The sequence below is a fragment of the Saccostrea cucullata genome, unplaced genomic scaffold (genome assembly GCF_032062105.1).
Source record: "Saccostrea cucullata isolate Sc308-1 unplaced genomic scaffold, CSIRO_AGI_Scuc_v1 ctg12276, whole genome shotgun sequence".
Classification (NCBI taxonomy): Eukaryota; Metazoa; Mollusca; class Bivalvia; order Ostreida; family Ostreidae; genus Saccostrea; species Saccostrea cuccullata.
Genome location: NW_026920680.1, coordinates 1 through 17,499, shown reverse-complemented (window position 1 = coordinate 17,499; position 17,499 = coordinate 1). Strand labels below are relative to the sequence as shown.

At 34.1% G+C, this 17,499-nt stretch overlaps 1 protein-coding gene and 1 pseudogene across 1 annotated transcript; both read left to right on the top strand.

Annotated features, from left to right (window-relative positions):
* Positions 1-369: 369 nt before the first annotated feature.
* On the top strand, positions 370-8,878 carry LOC134255666 (protein O-linked-mannose beta-1,2-N-acetylglucosaminyltransferase 1-like). The gene is made up of 21 exons (XM_062738191.1): positions 370-498; positions 1,325-1,399; positions 1,848-1,932; positions 2,320-2,453; positions 2,810-2,875; positions 3,000-3,113; positions 3,431-3,548; positions 3,827-3,925; positions 4,658-4,779; positions 4,969-5,039; positions 5,217-5,292; positions 5,481-5,606; positions 5,956-6,014; positions 6,166-6,238; positions 6,447-6,575; positions 7,001-7,191; positions 7,388-7,496; positions 7,649-7,720; positions 7,824-7,865; positions 8,207-8,274; positions 8,509-8,878. The coding sequence occupies exons 2-21, from the start codon at positions 1,361-1,363 to the stop codon at positions 8,567-8,569; spliced, it is 1,854 nt and encodes a 617-aa protein (XP_062594175.1). The 5' UTR covers positions 370-498; positions 1,325-1,360; the 3' UTR covers positions 8,570-8,878.
* Positions 8,879-14,614: 5,736 nt separating this feature from the next.
* Positions 14,615-16,781, top strand: LOC134255655 (uncharacterized; annotated as a pseudogene).
* Positions 16,782-17,499: the final 718 nt, after the last annotated feature.

Here is a 17,499-nt window from a genome sequence, read left to right as displayed (position 1 = left end):
TTTTTATTAAAAAAAAAAAAATTTTTTTTTCCCAGTCTGTGGTCTGCTGGGCTTTCATATTTCACTTCACTTATAATAATGTATTTAATATATTTCTTGTACTCTTTTTTATTTGGTAACGTTATTTCTGTCTCTCATGACACTTACCTTGGAGTATGGCGTGAAGAACTTTGAATTTCGTCATATTTTCTGTTTGGATGGGACTAGGGCCAATTAATTTACCAATCAACTTTTTAAAATGAACAGCATAATATAGGCCTATAGGTTTTTTTTGATGCATCTAAATTTCTTTTTTCCGGAAATATTATAATTACCAAGTTGTTTTTAATTTTAGCAGCCGCGTATGTTTATCCTGTTGTTACAACTTGCAAAGTTTTTGTGGTTTTGTAGATAATTCATGACTGTGTTCTCTAAAAGCACGCACAATACTAAAGAAAATGAACAGTGAATGTGAAAGCGATCTTTCCAACTTGTAAAAGATTGAATTTTATATTGGAAGTAAGTGCTGACAGGTAGAATCCGTAACAAATAGTGACCCCGCCCATGTGCTAAACAGCTAAACTGACAGCTGTTAGTGTATTGTCCTGATGGAAAATCGGGGTATTTTTATAATCTGCCATTGAAAAAAAATAGATATATCACTATCTTTTCAATTGTTAAATATCCAATTCATTTACTTCTTCTAGTTGAAATATAATACATTTTGGTACCTCTGATTGTTTGATAACAATATAAGAAAACAACAAGATGTAGTCATTTCAATTTTACAGCATGCTTTTATTTTTTTCAATTTAATTAAATATGATAATTTTAATGAGTATTCAACATCTGTATGAAGTGAAAAACTTGAGGATCAACTTTCAATCATCAATGACGGGTCATCCTAGTAACTGAATGTTTCTTGTTTTTCAGGTGTATTTACTGCATTATATTTACTTTTGTAAACCCCCTACCCCCAACACACACATAGCCCCACCCCCTCACCCTCACACACAGATAAACCAGCATAGTATTATTTCTGTAAATAGTAGAATATTGTAAATAACTGACAAATTAATGAATGAACATGCACAGGTTCAGTGACTGTATTGTTACTGAAAACTATACAAAAAGTAACCATTGTCCTCCAAACAACTAGAGTCAACAGGGTTGTGTCAAACTCTTGTAAATGTTGTAACTCATACAACATCCAAGCTGGATATTGTGAAAAAATGATTCAAGCGACAGATGACTTTGTTTTAGCTCACTGCAATAGAAATATACCCATGCATACAATAATTGTATTTCACATTGCATGAAATAAAAATCTTTATTTGTTTTTCAGAAACACTAGTTTTTCACCAACATCCCCTTTTCCAATATGCTTCTGAGAAAGAAATGGGTAACAAGGATTCTGCAGGTAATCATTTTGCTTCTCCGTGTGTATAATGATCTTGTTAAACCTCAATTATCAAGACTTAATTATGTTGAAGTGTAGGTGTACCTATTATCTTGGTGTTAAGAAACATGCCAGCGTAAGTGTAAACTGTGCACACATAAATTCTGCACGTATAACATTTTTGGAATACCCCAGAAACACCCATCGCCACACAATGTTGACTGTTGTACTTTCCACTATGCTTGATCACATGATTTCATCATCAAAATGATAGTAGTGTTTTTTGACTGTCACAAAATTAATGTTCCTCAGAGAGATTCAACTGTTTAGTTTAATATATTTTTAATTGTTTTATGGTAATTCAGTTGATACTCAGAAACATACCACTACATACAAATGGCATAAAGAGGTATCGGTAAATTAAAGGGATCCTAATGTGAACTAATTCAATCTGTTGATTTGGTTACAGGGCGGTTTGTTGCTGATTCTGGTCATCACAGCAATAATTAACATCTCGTTTATAAAGCAGACTCATCAGAGAAACCTAGATCAAGGTCGGTATCGGCCTGAATTGACAAATAAATTACTTTAGTAACCATGGCAACAATTTTCGTCATGATCAAAAACTTTCAAATAGATTTACATATAATGGTTTAGTATACTAGTAGTCAGGTGCATTACTATGTTATACCATAATTGAACTAAAATTGTGCATGTAGGAGAAGTGTGGTTTTAAAATTCTTTTACAATCAGACACAGATGGAAAATTAAATGATGATTACCTAAATTTGAATGAACAAATTACCAACAGGCATTTAAGAATTTACAGCATCTGAATTTTAGTTATTTTTATTTTTTCAATATTTAATCTACTGAAGTTACTTTCCATACATTCATGTAGATATTATTGGGAAGCTTTTTCTCATGATTTTCCATTTTAGCAGAAAAGAAATCCAAGAAAAGGGAAACCTCAGCTGTCTCAGAGAAAAAAGTCGAGGAGAAACTGCCCGCGGAAATATCGCTAAGTGTAACATCAAGCAAGTCCCTGGTGTTAGTAACAGTCAATGGGAACACAGTGAGTGTTTATATAAAAACAAAAAAAAATGCTGGACAGACAGATAAATACATGTATGTCCTTTAATTTGTTATTTTCTGTTTTACCAGAATGCATATGCATTTATGAAAAAAAAAAAAAATGTCTTTGAGGTTTTATGTTTTGAATTTGGATTTAAATGTGAAGGCTTTGTGTGTGTATGTTAAAATTGTTTATAAGATAATGTTTTTTCATATTTAATTCCTTGTATAGTCTTCAGGTTTATCAGGATAATGACTTTGTTGTGAGTGTATGTGTTTCTTTGTATGTACATGTATGTGTTGCTCTGTATGTATTTTAATGCTCTTTCAGTAATTAATTCTTCTATTGATCTCCAGGTTTATCAGGATGATGATTTCGATGTCCACAGAGGAATCCATTTATTGGTCCTAAATCAAGCCGTAGTAAGTACTGTGTGTAAAGTCTTGTGTGCAAACAGTGTTGTCCAGTGTCAGTCATAAATTCTTCTTCAAATTTTCTTGGAACACCACTGAATAACAAAACTTTGTCAATTGACTTTGTTTTTAGGGACGTATAATGGCAAAGCAGGTGTTTGATACGTACAGCGGGGGAGAAGATAAGGCTATGTTAGATTTCATCGACCGCATCTCTAAAAATAGAATCTTAGTCTTCACCATCAAAGTAAGTATAAAGAAAACATGGAAAACTAGGACATACTAGCAATTTTTTTAATGCTGTTCTGTGACTTACTATGGCAGTTATTGGTCATGTGAATGGCGCTGTATGAAATAGGACATATGCATGCATATCTATATTTCAAGGTATGCTTATTTCTTTTTCAAGAAATTCTTGTTCACATAAAAACAATGAAATCTCTTGTAATCTGCAGTTGGCAAGAATCATAAAAATACAAAATGCTTACTAAAACATCATGTAGATCATTAAAACATGTACATTTTTCCTGTAATTTCACATTCTTTCTAATTTTATGTCTTCAGGACGAGGGGTCATTTCAGCTGGGATCTGAAGCCCGGGCAGCCCTGGGTAAGATGGGCAGCGTGACAGTGGAGAAATTGACCTTCAGAGATATGTGGATCTTCATCTGCTACAAAGGAGGTACGTAAATGTGTACAGAATATTGATTCAGGGATAGATTCAATAAAGCTGGGACATACACAGTAATGATTCGGGGAAAATTTAGAAAGTTAATTTCAAGCTTGCTGGTAGATTAAATTTGAATTTGTGAATCTAAGAGATAAGTAAACTTTAAATTATTTAATATTCTACCATCTATGTATCTTCATTAATAAGTTGAGGGCTACATTATTGCACTAATCCAGTATAATAATGAGGAAGATTACAGATTTGTACTTTAATAATATAAATGTGTATAGGTAAGGTGATCAGTGAGCGCCATAACAAGGCCGCTACAATGGGAGTTTGGGGAGACAGAATTACCGTCAACGAGGTCGTTAAACTGATGCCCTTACAAGGTAAGGTGTTCAACTGGTACCCTGACATGGTAACGGGTAAATACATTTTCACATAATTTAAGGATGTGACAAACTGTATTATAACTAGTTTCATAAATGTTTTCCTTATACTGTATAACGCCAAATTCGGTTATAGCGAAGTAATGTTTTCACAACAAATGTCCATTTTTAAGTGTCAATATTCCGATATTCGTTATATCCATATAACGAATTTGTATAACTTTATAAACCGAATCCGTAATATGCACATTTTCCTTAAAAGATTTACTTTTTAATATGTTAGGGAAGCAATTATTACATAACATTCTTTGGATAACTAAGGGTTTTTTTAATGATATTGAATTTTTTAAACAATGCAAAATTACTTACTGGTATAAAGTGGATTCAATATATAAAATTTTGAGATGCTATGACGAAACTCGTTATAAAAGATGTAAATTGCATTATATTTAACCTCTAGGGGACTAAAAATCGGTTTTTAAAACTTAGAAATATATCCGTAAATTCGTTATGAGAATAGAAACACTAAATTGTATCGTAATAACCGTAAAATTTTATAAAGAATTGTTAAGAATTTGGCCGTGGTTTATCGAAATTAACTATATATATTCTTTATATCCATGAATTCATATATATCCGTGTTCATGCTAAAAGTTTTAGTTTTTCTGTATTTGTTAGAGTAACCTGAAATAAGATTATTTCTGAATAATATGGTTGATAATATATTGATAGATGCTAATTGTCCCTGGACTGAGTCCGAGCCTAAGAGACAGGCATTCTGTGAGAAGATGGAGGGGTATGGTAAAGTCTGTGACTGTCAGCATCCAGACCCGATCACATTCCATCCTCCCAAGGTAGGAAATATTCCTCTATATTAAAGTAAATAATTTGTACATGTACATGTTGTTCCTGGACATTATATAGTATCTGGATTTAATCATTATTATAACATTTACCTTAATGACACAAACTGTGCTTTGACTTATCTGATCTGTAAATCATTTATTTATTTATTATTTTTTTTTTATATTCTGATGGAATAGTTGGACAAGGATAATTTAGAGAATGTGGCCATAACAGTAATAGCTAGCAACAGGCCCCAGTATCTATACAGGTGAGTGGTACAGGTGTATATCGATGTCTAGAATTAATCTGTCAAGTTGATCAGTATATACAGTACACAATTTTTATGCTAACAATTTTTGAATTCTTTAAAATGTTTTCCAGAATGACTTTGTTTATAGGTTATATAATTATTTTTTCAGTATTGTTCATGTATTGACTTTTTCAGAATGCTTGTCAGGCTTTTGTCCACTGCGGGAGTAAGGCCGGAAATGATTACAGTTTTCATCGATGGATTTTTTGAGGTGAGAATTGCTTAACTGTGCTGATTAGTAAATGGGACATTATTTACACTGTTATTAACTCCTCATAGATCCTTCAGCAAAAACACAATTCTTATAAAAATGTAAATGTCAAATAATTAATTGTTACTGTCATTGTGGTAATGTGTAAGATTTTGACCAATCAATGAATGTGTATTTTTTCCCTGTAGGAGCCCCTGGAGGTGACGAGACTGCTGGGACTGAGGGGGATCCAGCACACACCGCTGGGGAAGAAGAACGCGAGGGTCAGTCAGCACTACAAGGCCAGTCTGACCGCGACCTTCGACCTTCATCCTGTAAGTAACCTCTGACCTTTGTCCATTAAGTACATGTGTACCTCATTTCTTATAACAGTATCATCTTCAGTGAGTTTCAAAGTTTCCAGTAATTAAAAACTAATTTCAAATTTTATTTTCCAAGAATTCTATTATCATGACGCAGTAGATCTTTAATTATAAAGAATATTTTGTAATTTTAATTAAAACCTTGGTTCAGTACTGAAAAAGTTGTATTGCATATTTGTTATTGATACCACATTTGCTTATAAATGTGTGGTCCAAAAGCTCCTCAGGGCTTGAAATATCTTATTTACAATGCTTAGATTTTAAAGACAGGTAATAGTCTAACATATCCTTTATTCTGCAGTCAGCTCTATATACAATAGTTATAGAAGAGGACCTGGATGTATCCCCAGATTTCTTTAAGTAAGTGGAATTTTGACAAACCGTATGAATAATGTGAACAGAACCTTTGAAATTATGTAAACAGAACCTTTGAAATTATGTCGATATAAATTAGGGTAAATCTCTAAGGTTATTTTGATATAACAAAAGTTTTCTTTGTTTTTTTCCTCAGTTATTTTAGTCAGACAATTCATCTAATGGAGAAAGATGACACTCTCTACTGCATTTCAGCATGGAATGACCAGGTAAGCATAGCAGCTATGCTGCTGCTGATGACAAAAATGGATGAAAATCTATATTAAATTTACAAATAGACTGCTAGAAAATTATCCTGTATTTAAACTTATTGTAATTTTATAGCCTTTTATTAAAGATTATGAAAAAAATGTCAATAATTAAATATTAATCTTAATCTATGTTGTAAGTTGATACAGTTTATTTGGTTTGTTCTAGGGGTACTCTCATTCCTGTAAGGAGCCCAGCCTTCTCTATAGGGTGGAGACAATGCCAGGACTGGGGTGGCTACTCAAGAAGAAACTGTTTAAAACAGAACTGGAGAAACAATGGCCGTCCCCTGATAAAGTAAGAGTTACTCCAGAAACACAATTCAGTAGACATTTACTTATCATACATACATTATGATTCATACTATCAGATTGTTTTCTTCTGCATGACACATCACAAATTTTATTGCTCTCTGCTTTTGCAAAAGTAAGGGGACATTAAATCTCATTTGTTTAACAATCTGTCTGTCTGTCTTTTTGTCTGATTCCTCATCAGAATTTTTTTTGAAGAAAGCGAGGTTATACACAAACAATTCTTAGCAATTTGAATCATTATCATTTTATATTTCCTCTCTGGATGATGATTCTTGTCTTTATAATATTATTTGTCTGGAGTATATCCCTTATCCGGATTATATTTCATGACTGGATTATTTTCCTTATCTGGATTATATTTCCTGTCTGAATTATATTCGTTATCCGCATTACATTTCCCGTTTACAGCAGTGGGACTGGGACATGTGGATGAGACTACCCAACATGAGGAAGGGAAGAGAGTGCATCATCCCTGACATTTCACGGACGTATCACTTTGGGTCCAAAGGACTCAACATGAATCCTTATTTCCAAGAAGTTTATTTCAAGAAACATTCCATATTGAATGAGTCCAATGTCATTCTGAAAGATTTAGACAGGTAAACAAACTATGAAAAAGGTACTGAGACATGTAAACAAAACTTGGACATGCAAAAAAAGCCAAGAAATGTAAACAAAGCTACAACAAGTAAATAAAACAAAAGAAGGTAATCAAATCTAAGTGGAAAGCACCACATACAAAACAAATCATTTATTGATCAACATTGTTATAACCACTTGATGAATATTCATTAGGATGACCTCAGAGAAATATGAAGATTTAATTAATGAGATACTAAAGACAGCGAAAGTTGTAGATCATTCCAAAGATCCTTGTGATAGCAGCCTCATTCCAAAAAATCAGGTAAAACAAACAGGACACATCTCATCAACAAAAATAAACGCATGTAAAAGACAACTGATTTCTTATATCAAAATCGAACAGAATTATGTATTTAAAATAAAGGAGAAATGATGATGATGATGATTAGATATTTAAATTTTTGTTCTATCTAGGACACCGTCCATGTGTTATACATACAGATGCAGCATCCCACAGACTTCACTACGTGGAAACAACTCGCCAAGGTATGGTTTATATTGTGATGGAGTCAAAGTTTGAAAGCTTGTCATTAGGTTTTACATGATGACATGTTATTGTAGCTTGATTGCCAAGTTTTCTGTATTCCAGTGCTACCACCTCTGGGATCTTGATGTTCGAGGTTACCACAAGGTAGGATCAGTCTCTTAAAAAAACTTCATTATGATTCTAGTTCTTTTTTATTTCCAACCTAAAAAAAAATCTGTCTAAAAAAATATAAGCATATGCATTGTATGATGTTGTTCATAACTGACTTTGAATACAGTGTTTATTTTATGCATACATGTAACTATATGCATGTTCATAAAAAATCATTATACATGTAATATGAAATGTTTGTTTACCAGTATATCATTTTTAGACCAAGATATTCAATGTTATTTAAATGTCCTATGACATATCTGTATATGGTATCCTAAAGTGATAGAAATATCAAGAGTTAACGATAATCCTATCTTATTGTATTATAACAGAGCATGTGGCGATTGTATCTCAATGGTACACCAGTCATTATGGTGGGCGTGCCTAACTCTCCATATCAGTAAGTCTGTCCATCTGTGTGTCTATTTGTCTAACAATCTCTTTAGTACCTTTGTCTACAGTGTACAATCCAAACATATTAACCTGCATAAAAAAACTCAATTTTAGTAAAAAGAATAATTTAGAATAAAGAAGATGATGATTATCGTTAGATTTTTTAAAAAAATTTACAATCTATAATCAATAAATGAGAAATATTCTTTTTAGCTGACCATGTTATCTTTTTAACTTGTAGTACACATAAACCCAGCAACGTGACACCATTTGTTCTTAAGGAGCCAACAAAGAAGCAGTGATGATAACATCTAGAAATTGGCTCTTCACAGTCTACAAATCAGTAACATACCGGTGTAATGAAGGGTTAAGTAGGTTGTGTTCCATAGAGTGCCTAGCTGTGTGGGCGTATCAAGCATTACTTTAAGCATGTGTCCTACAAGTCATAGCTATACACGTGTCCTAGAATATGTAAATGATGATTTAGTGCTGCCACACCTCTTTTTGTTGAGGCTTTAGTTTGTCATATATTTCATAAATACTCCTTGTGGTATTAATTGATTATTTTTACACTAGTACTTATTAGTGTAACAAGATTTCTGCCCTATTTATGTAACACTAGTACTAATTAGTGTTACAAAATTTTGTTTTTCTTTTTTTCACTAGTTATTGATAGTGTAATAATAAAATTCTGCTTTATTTATTTTACAGTAGCTATTGCTAGTGTTACAAGAATTTTGCCTTATTTTTGTACTATAATGTTCTAGGCCACTTTTTGAGGCTTTATTATTTTTTAATGCCCTTTAAGGACTTTAAATAATATATTGACAGTATGCATTATTTTTTTTTTACACTGAATTGTGAATGGTAAATATTTTGTACGTTAATTAAAGGTAGACAGTTTTTTGAGGAATCAGAGTACCAAATATTTTTTTGGCATTTGCTTTATTTAGGTAATGAAACCCGAAAACCCTTATCTTTTTTTTGTCTCTTTCGTCTTTTTTTTTTATTCATTGTAATACAGTGTATCAGAGTTGATGTTTGCAAGTAGAATTTGCCTTAAAATTATTTAACTGCAGGTAAAATTTGGGATATTCAATATATCTTGTTTATTGAGTGTTGGAATTGTTATGCATTTTTTTTAAAATTTATTAATCACAATAAAACTAGGTTATAACAAAGTCACTGGGACCAGTGAAATTACTTCACTATATACGTAATTCATTATTTCCGTATAAGGAATTCATTAAATTTATATAGCTAGGGATCTAAATGACTTCACCATATCCGTGAATTCGCAATATTCGTGTTCACACTAAACGAGTTTTACTGCATTGATAAAGATTTGTGAAGAGATGCCATAATCTCATGTGTTAAAATCTCAACTAATAAGCTGATATTCTAGTCAGAAATTGTCAATGTTATTTATTCAAGTTCTGTTAAATGATTGTTCTATTATTTTTTCCAATAATGTTACCCAAGTTTCACCCCCTTGGCATGTGATGCTGGTATTTTTTTTTTACCTGTGCGTACCTGTAATTTACACCTGCTGGTTCTGAAAATTATTACTACTGTTATTTTTTGTCATAAAAGAGGTTGTGAGTTACCATGTTGATCTATGCAATTTATTTTGAAACTGTTAAATCTTGAGAGAGAGAGATATTTTGTTATATTTTCTATTTTCATGAGAATACTTTTATTATCTCATTTTTTTGTTTGCATTTTACAATCTTTCCCTGTTGAAATTCAGTTTGTTAAATTCTTCTCATTCTTGTAATTAAATCAATGAACACAATAATTACACTGGTAAAATGGCAATAACATTCATCCCCATGATGACCACCTTTGCTCACAAAAAGAAATTAAATTGTTTTATCAAAGATAGTGCTCAAATCCGTGCTACAGTGTAGTTTTGGTGCGATGACGTTACCCTTTAAATGCTCCAATGTTGATGAGTTGTTCATCTTTGTTGCCGTATAATCAGTATTTTGAAAATCTTGAATGTATTAAGTTGTTGACAATAATATGCTTAATCTATTTTACCTCATTTGTATATTTAACAAAGAACAAATCCAAAAAAAAAAAGATACAGACCAAAACCTTGCACAAAAATCAAATTAGTTTGAGGTCCAGTGTCTTTATTTATTTTGCTTTTCATAGATTTTACAACTTGTACTTAATAGTAACTGTGTTCAACAATAATGCTTAAACTTTTCACCATTTTTTTTTTATTTATGATCTAGTCTTTGCTGTAACTTTTGCTTGTGTATTTATCAATTAGGTTTTTTTTAGAATAAATTGTTATAACCTAAAGTATTTTTGTTTTTATTTATCAAGTTGATTGTATGGCACATTCTTCCTCTCAAATGAAGTTAATTTTAACCCGATTCCAAGTTCATTGCCCATCCTCTATACCTATCTGAATTTAGATAAAATTTACACTTTAATTATCCTTCAGATAGCGTGGGATACCTAAAACAACCCACTTTATCTTAATGGAATGGAGTATTTCCATGCTAGTACATGTAAAAGCCCTATATGACTCAAATCTATCTAGAAGTATGACAGTCTGGCTTCACATCCTGCATCTACAGGTCCGTAGAACGAGGGGAAGGGGGGGAGGGGAGGGGGGCAGGGGCACCATATTTTTTTTAAACTCACCCACGCTGAAAGCTCAAATGAGCCGTTTTCCATCGTTTGTCTAGCTGTCCGTCTGTCCATGCATCAGTCTCTAAACTTTTATTTTTTCAACTTCTTCTCAAGAACACCAGACCAATTTTACGAAGGGGGATCAAATCCCACTGTGGGACGTAGAAACCTGTCCATCGGATGAGACTGTATAAACCGAGGCCCTGTGTCGCAGTAGATGTTTGCACGAAAAAGATGTCCCTACTCAATGGTCCTAGATGCCGAGTATAGGTCAAAATTTGCAGCACTCCACCGGCAAGTGGTGGCGTCTCCATATGAGTGAAACATTCTCGAGAGGGACATTAAACATGCAAAAAACAATATTTGATTTGGTTAATAGAAATGTGAGAACATATGCGTATAGGAGCAAGTAAAAACAAGATGTGTTTCAGGTGCTTTCAGACAGACAGACAGAGCAAAACTATATACCCACGAATCTTCGATTACGGGGGCATAAAAAGGTTACAAGCAACATAGAATTCCGTATCAAATTTTGAGAAACTAATATCATGCAGCTCATTTTCTTTTGATAATTCACTTATCCTTAGGAGAATGGATTATGCAATTCATTTTATTTTTATTGAAGGAAACCTAAAATACAAGATCAGAGAAATGCGGAAGATAAATCACGTGATTACCCTTCTCTGTGCATGACAAAGTAATGTCGCCATCAGATCACAAGGAATATACAGGGTCTTAATTCTACAGCAAAGTCAGTCAAATATCCATTACAAATCACAAAGGAATAGTAAACTACGTGACCCTAAGAACAAAGAAATTGCGCAGGAACATACGGAATTTCGTAAAAAAAAAAAACTGACTTCTTTTAGACTGGTATTTTAACCAACCTTAATTAAGTTAAAGAATTTAAAATTATTTTTATGCATTTCACATGTATATTACCATGTGAAACCTTTTCTAAATGTCATTGGATTTCCTTTCTTATATACATGACTAGTTCTTATGTAAAAGTAAGATTCCATCCCGAAGCCCACCTTCGCTCCGTTCATACGAAAATGCTTTGGAAACTTTGGTTGAATTATGAAAAAAAGATTAGGACAACACATGATATGTTCGATAAAAAAAATTAAAAAAAAAAAAAAATCACGAGAATTTTTATCTCAGACAAGTTATACTAATAATCAGAGATTTGTCTTCGTCACCAATTTTAACTAAACATTTCATTTTCTCCTTTGGTTTGTCATAGTTGAAAAATTACTTATCGTGAGAACTGAAAACCGCGGTTTAGATTTAAATAGGAGTATTAGTGGCCACATAAATTGCCTTCTTATGCATGGGAATGAACCACCTCATTGCTCGACTTTATTTAAAATGAAAATGTGATCATAAGTTTTTCCTCAGCTGACAAATGAATTTAGGCGTTCCATCACAATTAAAAAAAAATTAATTTGAATATATAGTTATTGTTTTCATGTACGATAACAGTCTTATATAGGTTTGCATATTTAAAGGGTATATTATAATTAAATATTGGGATATTAATGTAATAGGCATAGACTTCTTTATAGAAAAATTTTGAAAATCATGGCCCCTTGCTCGGTGGTTCTGGAATTAAGTTGGAGCTCAATTATTCCATAAGGAAAATGCATACATTCTTTTAAAAATCCTCCCTCGTATTAATTCAGCAAACAAACTAAGTAAATGGATATGATAAGCAGGGATGCAGCTTCCAAATTGTGAAATTTTTACCCTGGGCTCATGGGTTCTGGTGTATAGGGTGGGGCTCTAATAATAATACAGTGAAAATGCATTTATCTTTGAAAATCTCCGCTCCTTGACATTAAGCAGTTAAAGTAAATGCGTGGTTTTAATGAGCAAAGGATCAAAGACACATCTTCTATAAAGTGTTCTTCATGACCCTGGGTCAGGGATTCTACTAAAGCTCTTATTAATACAGGGCTTTATTGATTATGCTTCAATTCGCTGAAAAATCTTCACTGCTCCTGAAGCAATCAAAAAAAGTGCCCAATCATATGCATATCATGGTGTTCAAGAGTATCTCTTTCAAAATTTTCCAATTCATATGGCCCGTGGGTCAGGGGATCTGATGTTAGTAAGGACGGGGTCCTGTTGTTCATATGATTAAAACAAGTGATCTTTGTCAAAAAAATTGGTATTTTGATTTTAGCAAACAAAGTGCATGGATATGTTGAGCAAGACTGTCTCTTCTGAAATTCAAAAACCCTGTGTAAAGAGTTAATGTTAAAATTTCTCTTAACCAGTTTAAAAAAAAAGAAATTAGAGGCCTTTAGATCACCTTATTAATCAAACTTACATTATAGGGGTTTAAAAATATCTTCACTTTTTCAGTCTAATAACGTAGCGATCCAAGGCCTGTGACAAGTTAGAACAACATACTCATCATCATCATTTATAACTGGTGTTCCAAAAGGTAACAGTTTTTTTAACAAATTGAAAAGAGTCAACCTCTGTCTTTAATTGAATTTTACATCCCATTAACCCCCGTGTCACAGTCCATTGGTGGAGGGGTAATGGCTTAAAGTAGATGGGTACCAGTCTTACAATGATACACTTATGCTGAAAAGTCAAAGCTGTCATTGTGTATATGATTAACATGTTCTGACCCGAACATAATATGTTCTCGAGATCGAACAATGGTTTAAATTTATAAGGCTTTTCTGTCAAGTTTTTCCCCAATTCTGCTACATTTTAAAATTGGAAAAAAAATATAATAATACTATCTCATATAGAGTCGAATTAGAGAGTAAAAAACTACAAGTATATCATTCTTGTCATTTTGAGTATAGCCTTTCGAGAAAAATCGACCCTGGAACCGCATGGTCGTAACTAAGCATGCAATTTTTCGTGGAATTTATTTTTCTCTTTTAGTCTTATATTCAATATTCTTCCCCTCCCCACCAAAAAAAAAAAATCATTTGACAGCCTTTGTAATTGGGGAATACTCATAAAACGCTTTTATAAAAAGATATACAGTGTATGTAAAGATTTAAATCTCTAAATTGATCCATAAATTATAATTAAACTTGTGTTATTTTTGTAACTTTAACATTCATTGACTTTAAAACCCGATCGAATCAAGTTTTTAGAAAAAAAAATGTTTTAATGTTCTTTGTTACGGCTTAACTAGGTTAACGATCGACACAATTAAGTAATTACCGAAGATAAATCGGTTACACTGTATACAAATTAACAGTAACCGGAGATGAGGGGCTTTCTTTGTAAAGTAGTGTAAAATTAAAATAGGACTTTGACACGAACGACGACCCAAAAAATTGACAAAGACAGAATATAGAAAATAACCGTAAAATTATCCAGTCAGCAAAAAAAGTTTCTTTTTTCTTGGGGGGGGGGGCTAAAATATATTTTGTTTGTACATTAAATTAGACAATGTGTTTTTAATGATATCATTTAAATGGCCATGGCCTTGGGGATTTACCAGACGCCTACGTATAATGTGCGTTAAATACTTAAAACTGTTAAATGTACAAAAGAAAAAATGTCATTGATTCCTTATAACAAAGGGATGATTCACTTCAAAATAAAAAAAAAAGAAACACGACCAACTTGGCAAACTGACACAGTTTTAAGATCATTCACAAAGAAAACATTTACCGATTGGTTGACATGATTCAGCCCTGTGGTTATTTTACGCGGGGTATAATTCGAGTGGGAGGCAAAGACCCCCTTGTCCATGGCTGACCGCCAACCCAAAATCAAGAAAACCGAACGCACCCGATTTTCTCAAACAGACATGTAAATCAACTCTGAGCGAGAACGATCGCTGGGTGTATTACATTGCTCTGTACCACGGCGTGACAATACTGGACATTCAGACCTAGGTTCTGTCAATACACGTACAGACTGAATTAAATCCCGGTCTGTTCTCGGATATCAAGATTTCCAACCGATTGAGCGCGAACAACCATCGATCAAGTTTCTCCCCTAACGGTTCTGTTTATACTGCGCAGTGAACGTTAACGGGATTAGCCAGTCGTGTATAGACAGACCGCAGAACCTTTCCACATGAGTGCCACGCTATTTCAGGCTTATCCAACTTGCTGGGCAGGTATGCAAATTGTCAGAACATAAACACGATACACAGTATGGCGAAAGACATGGGCTCTCTCCCAGTGGCCGTGTGGGACAGCCAGCCCCTCACCCTCAGGGACGTCTCATGCAGGTGGATATCCCCACCCGGGGGAAAATCGTAAGGGACAGTTCATGAATTTGGGAGTTCCAAAATTCCATTCAGGAACTTACAACAAGAGGTATTGATTCATTCTATCAAAACAAACATAAAAGTGTTGTCCCATAGTGTTCAGCGAATTGACGGTCGGGACGGACGGTTACGACTTCATCCCTTGGAACAGAGGCTCTCGATCCCTATCACGTATCAGGGATGGTTCGAACTCCTGTCCGAAGACGGCCGATCGGCCCGGCCGATTGACAGTGTGATGCACTTGGCCAAAGTGAGGCCGAATCGGTGTCTTGTGAGACAAAATATTAAGGCATTTGTCCACGAGGACGGACATATGACGTATGATAAATCAAAGATAGTGCCGAGTGGGAATCTTTTACCTTATGGGTGACGTCACAGTGAAAGCACCGACAGGGGAACGACGAAAGGTTTTAAAATGTCGAGATTCTAAAAGTGTTATTCTATTCTTTGATTTGGAACAAAGGGGACTTTTTACCCCCATCGCGGGCCCCCAGGATGTGACTGGTGTAATGACCATTAAAGACATTATTGGGCGTTTCCGTCTGCCCCTCACCGTCAAGTTAGTCCAGGGCGTGTGGCCCAAAATGGACACTAAACCGCTTCACGGGGATAGTCCGTCTGGACTGGGTTTACACGGACGAAGTGGCGTTCTGTGTCCACTGGACCGTGGTATGTTCCGGATCACACCCGTCCCTACCGAGGTGCTAATGAAAGTCTTGCCAGCAGTAAACTCACAGAGATTCTTGAAAATCAGAAAAATTAAAGACATTATTACAAAGGTAAACAGAATGGTGGCCAACTATAACAATACCATACATCTTATTTTAGCCGTTCCGGAAGCTGCCATGGTGAAAAATAAGTCTCACCAAATGGCCAACATGTTTTCGCCTAAAGAAAGTACGAATGGTCATTCTCGTGTGAAGCGATCGAAAAGTCGCGAGGATGTCCTAATGAACGATGTGGATGAGCTGTATCAATTCCTACGTGAGGGGAAAATGCCCCCAAAAGAAAATTCCATTACGATTCAGATGAAGAAAGCTTTTTTGGGAGCCTCATATGAGAAGTTAGAGACTTCCGGTCCAGGTTAGAACGCCTGGAGCGGGGTGAACCTGCCCATCAGAGCAGTCGTTATCGTCCGGCAGACCTTGCCAAACTTGGTCTACATAAGGGGACCGAAAATCTTAGATCCGTCGACGAACTGAACGGAAACAAACCACCACACCCCCTAAGCCCCTCCGCCCTTTCCCCCCGCGGAGGTATACAAGAGCCGATTCCGCGCCGACGATCAAGTTGATCAGGTCCGAAATCTAGTCCTCAGAAGACAGAATCCTCTAGCGGCTCGAGTCGGGGAGGGGCGAGTAAAAAAGACACAAAACAGACTAGCAGTAAAACATCCTCCCATTCATCAGGGAAGAAGAAACATTCTGTGCATACGTTCTATTTATAGACATATTAACAGTGATATTTAAGAAGTGCCAAGTTTTCTTTTGCAGCTTTTCACAAGCTTTCAAAGGATCATATTTGCATTTATTTTTAAAGAATTTTCAGTGATATTTTTTATTGATTTGAAAATCGCACATAAATAAATAAATTTTGTAAAAATGGCTTTGTAAGACGGAAGAACGCTTTAATACGATTGTTTAGTAATTTACTACAGATAAACCTATCCGTATGTCAATGGGATAGTGAGATATTGTGACCAACACAAGGAACCGAAGGGGGAATATTAATTCTAGCTAGGATCTTTTGTTCTAGACAGAGTGTACTTTATTATTATATATATATATATATATATATATATATATATATATATATATATATATATATATATATATATATATATATATATATACCTTTTTTTGTTGCGGTTATAACATTTCTAATTTGTCAAGATTGTGATAATTAGCCGATTGCGTTACAAAGTGAACTTCACACGCAAAGGGTCATAATTTATTTCTGGTATTGTCAAATGCACATCTTAAACATGTTCTATTTTAATTAATACATTCGGTTAATGTAAAACGCCAGGTCGCATGATTTTGAATACCTGTATTTTCACCTGAATATTTTATTCATGCCTTTTATGGCCGTTGATTCTAAAGATAAAAGGAAAATGACATGCTTCAATTCTCATGCGTCGATCTGAATACATATACATAAAAGTAACACCGAGATGTTGTTTTAAATTTGACACAGCGCAATTCAACCTCTTTTGTTTATTCTTAAGATTTTTTTTGTTTTGTAAAGGTGAATTTTGGTTTTGTCCGCCAGCGGGGTTTGTTTTATTTTAAAACTGGATTAAATCAATGTGTATAATGTTTC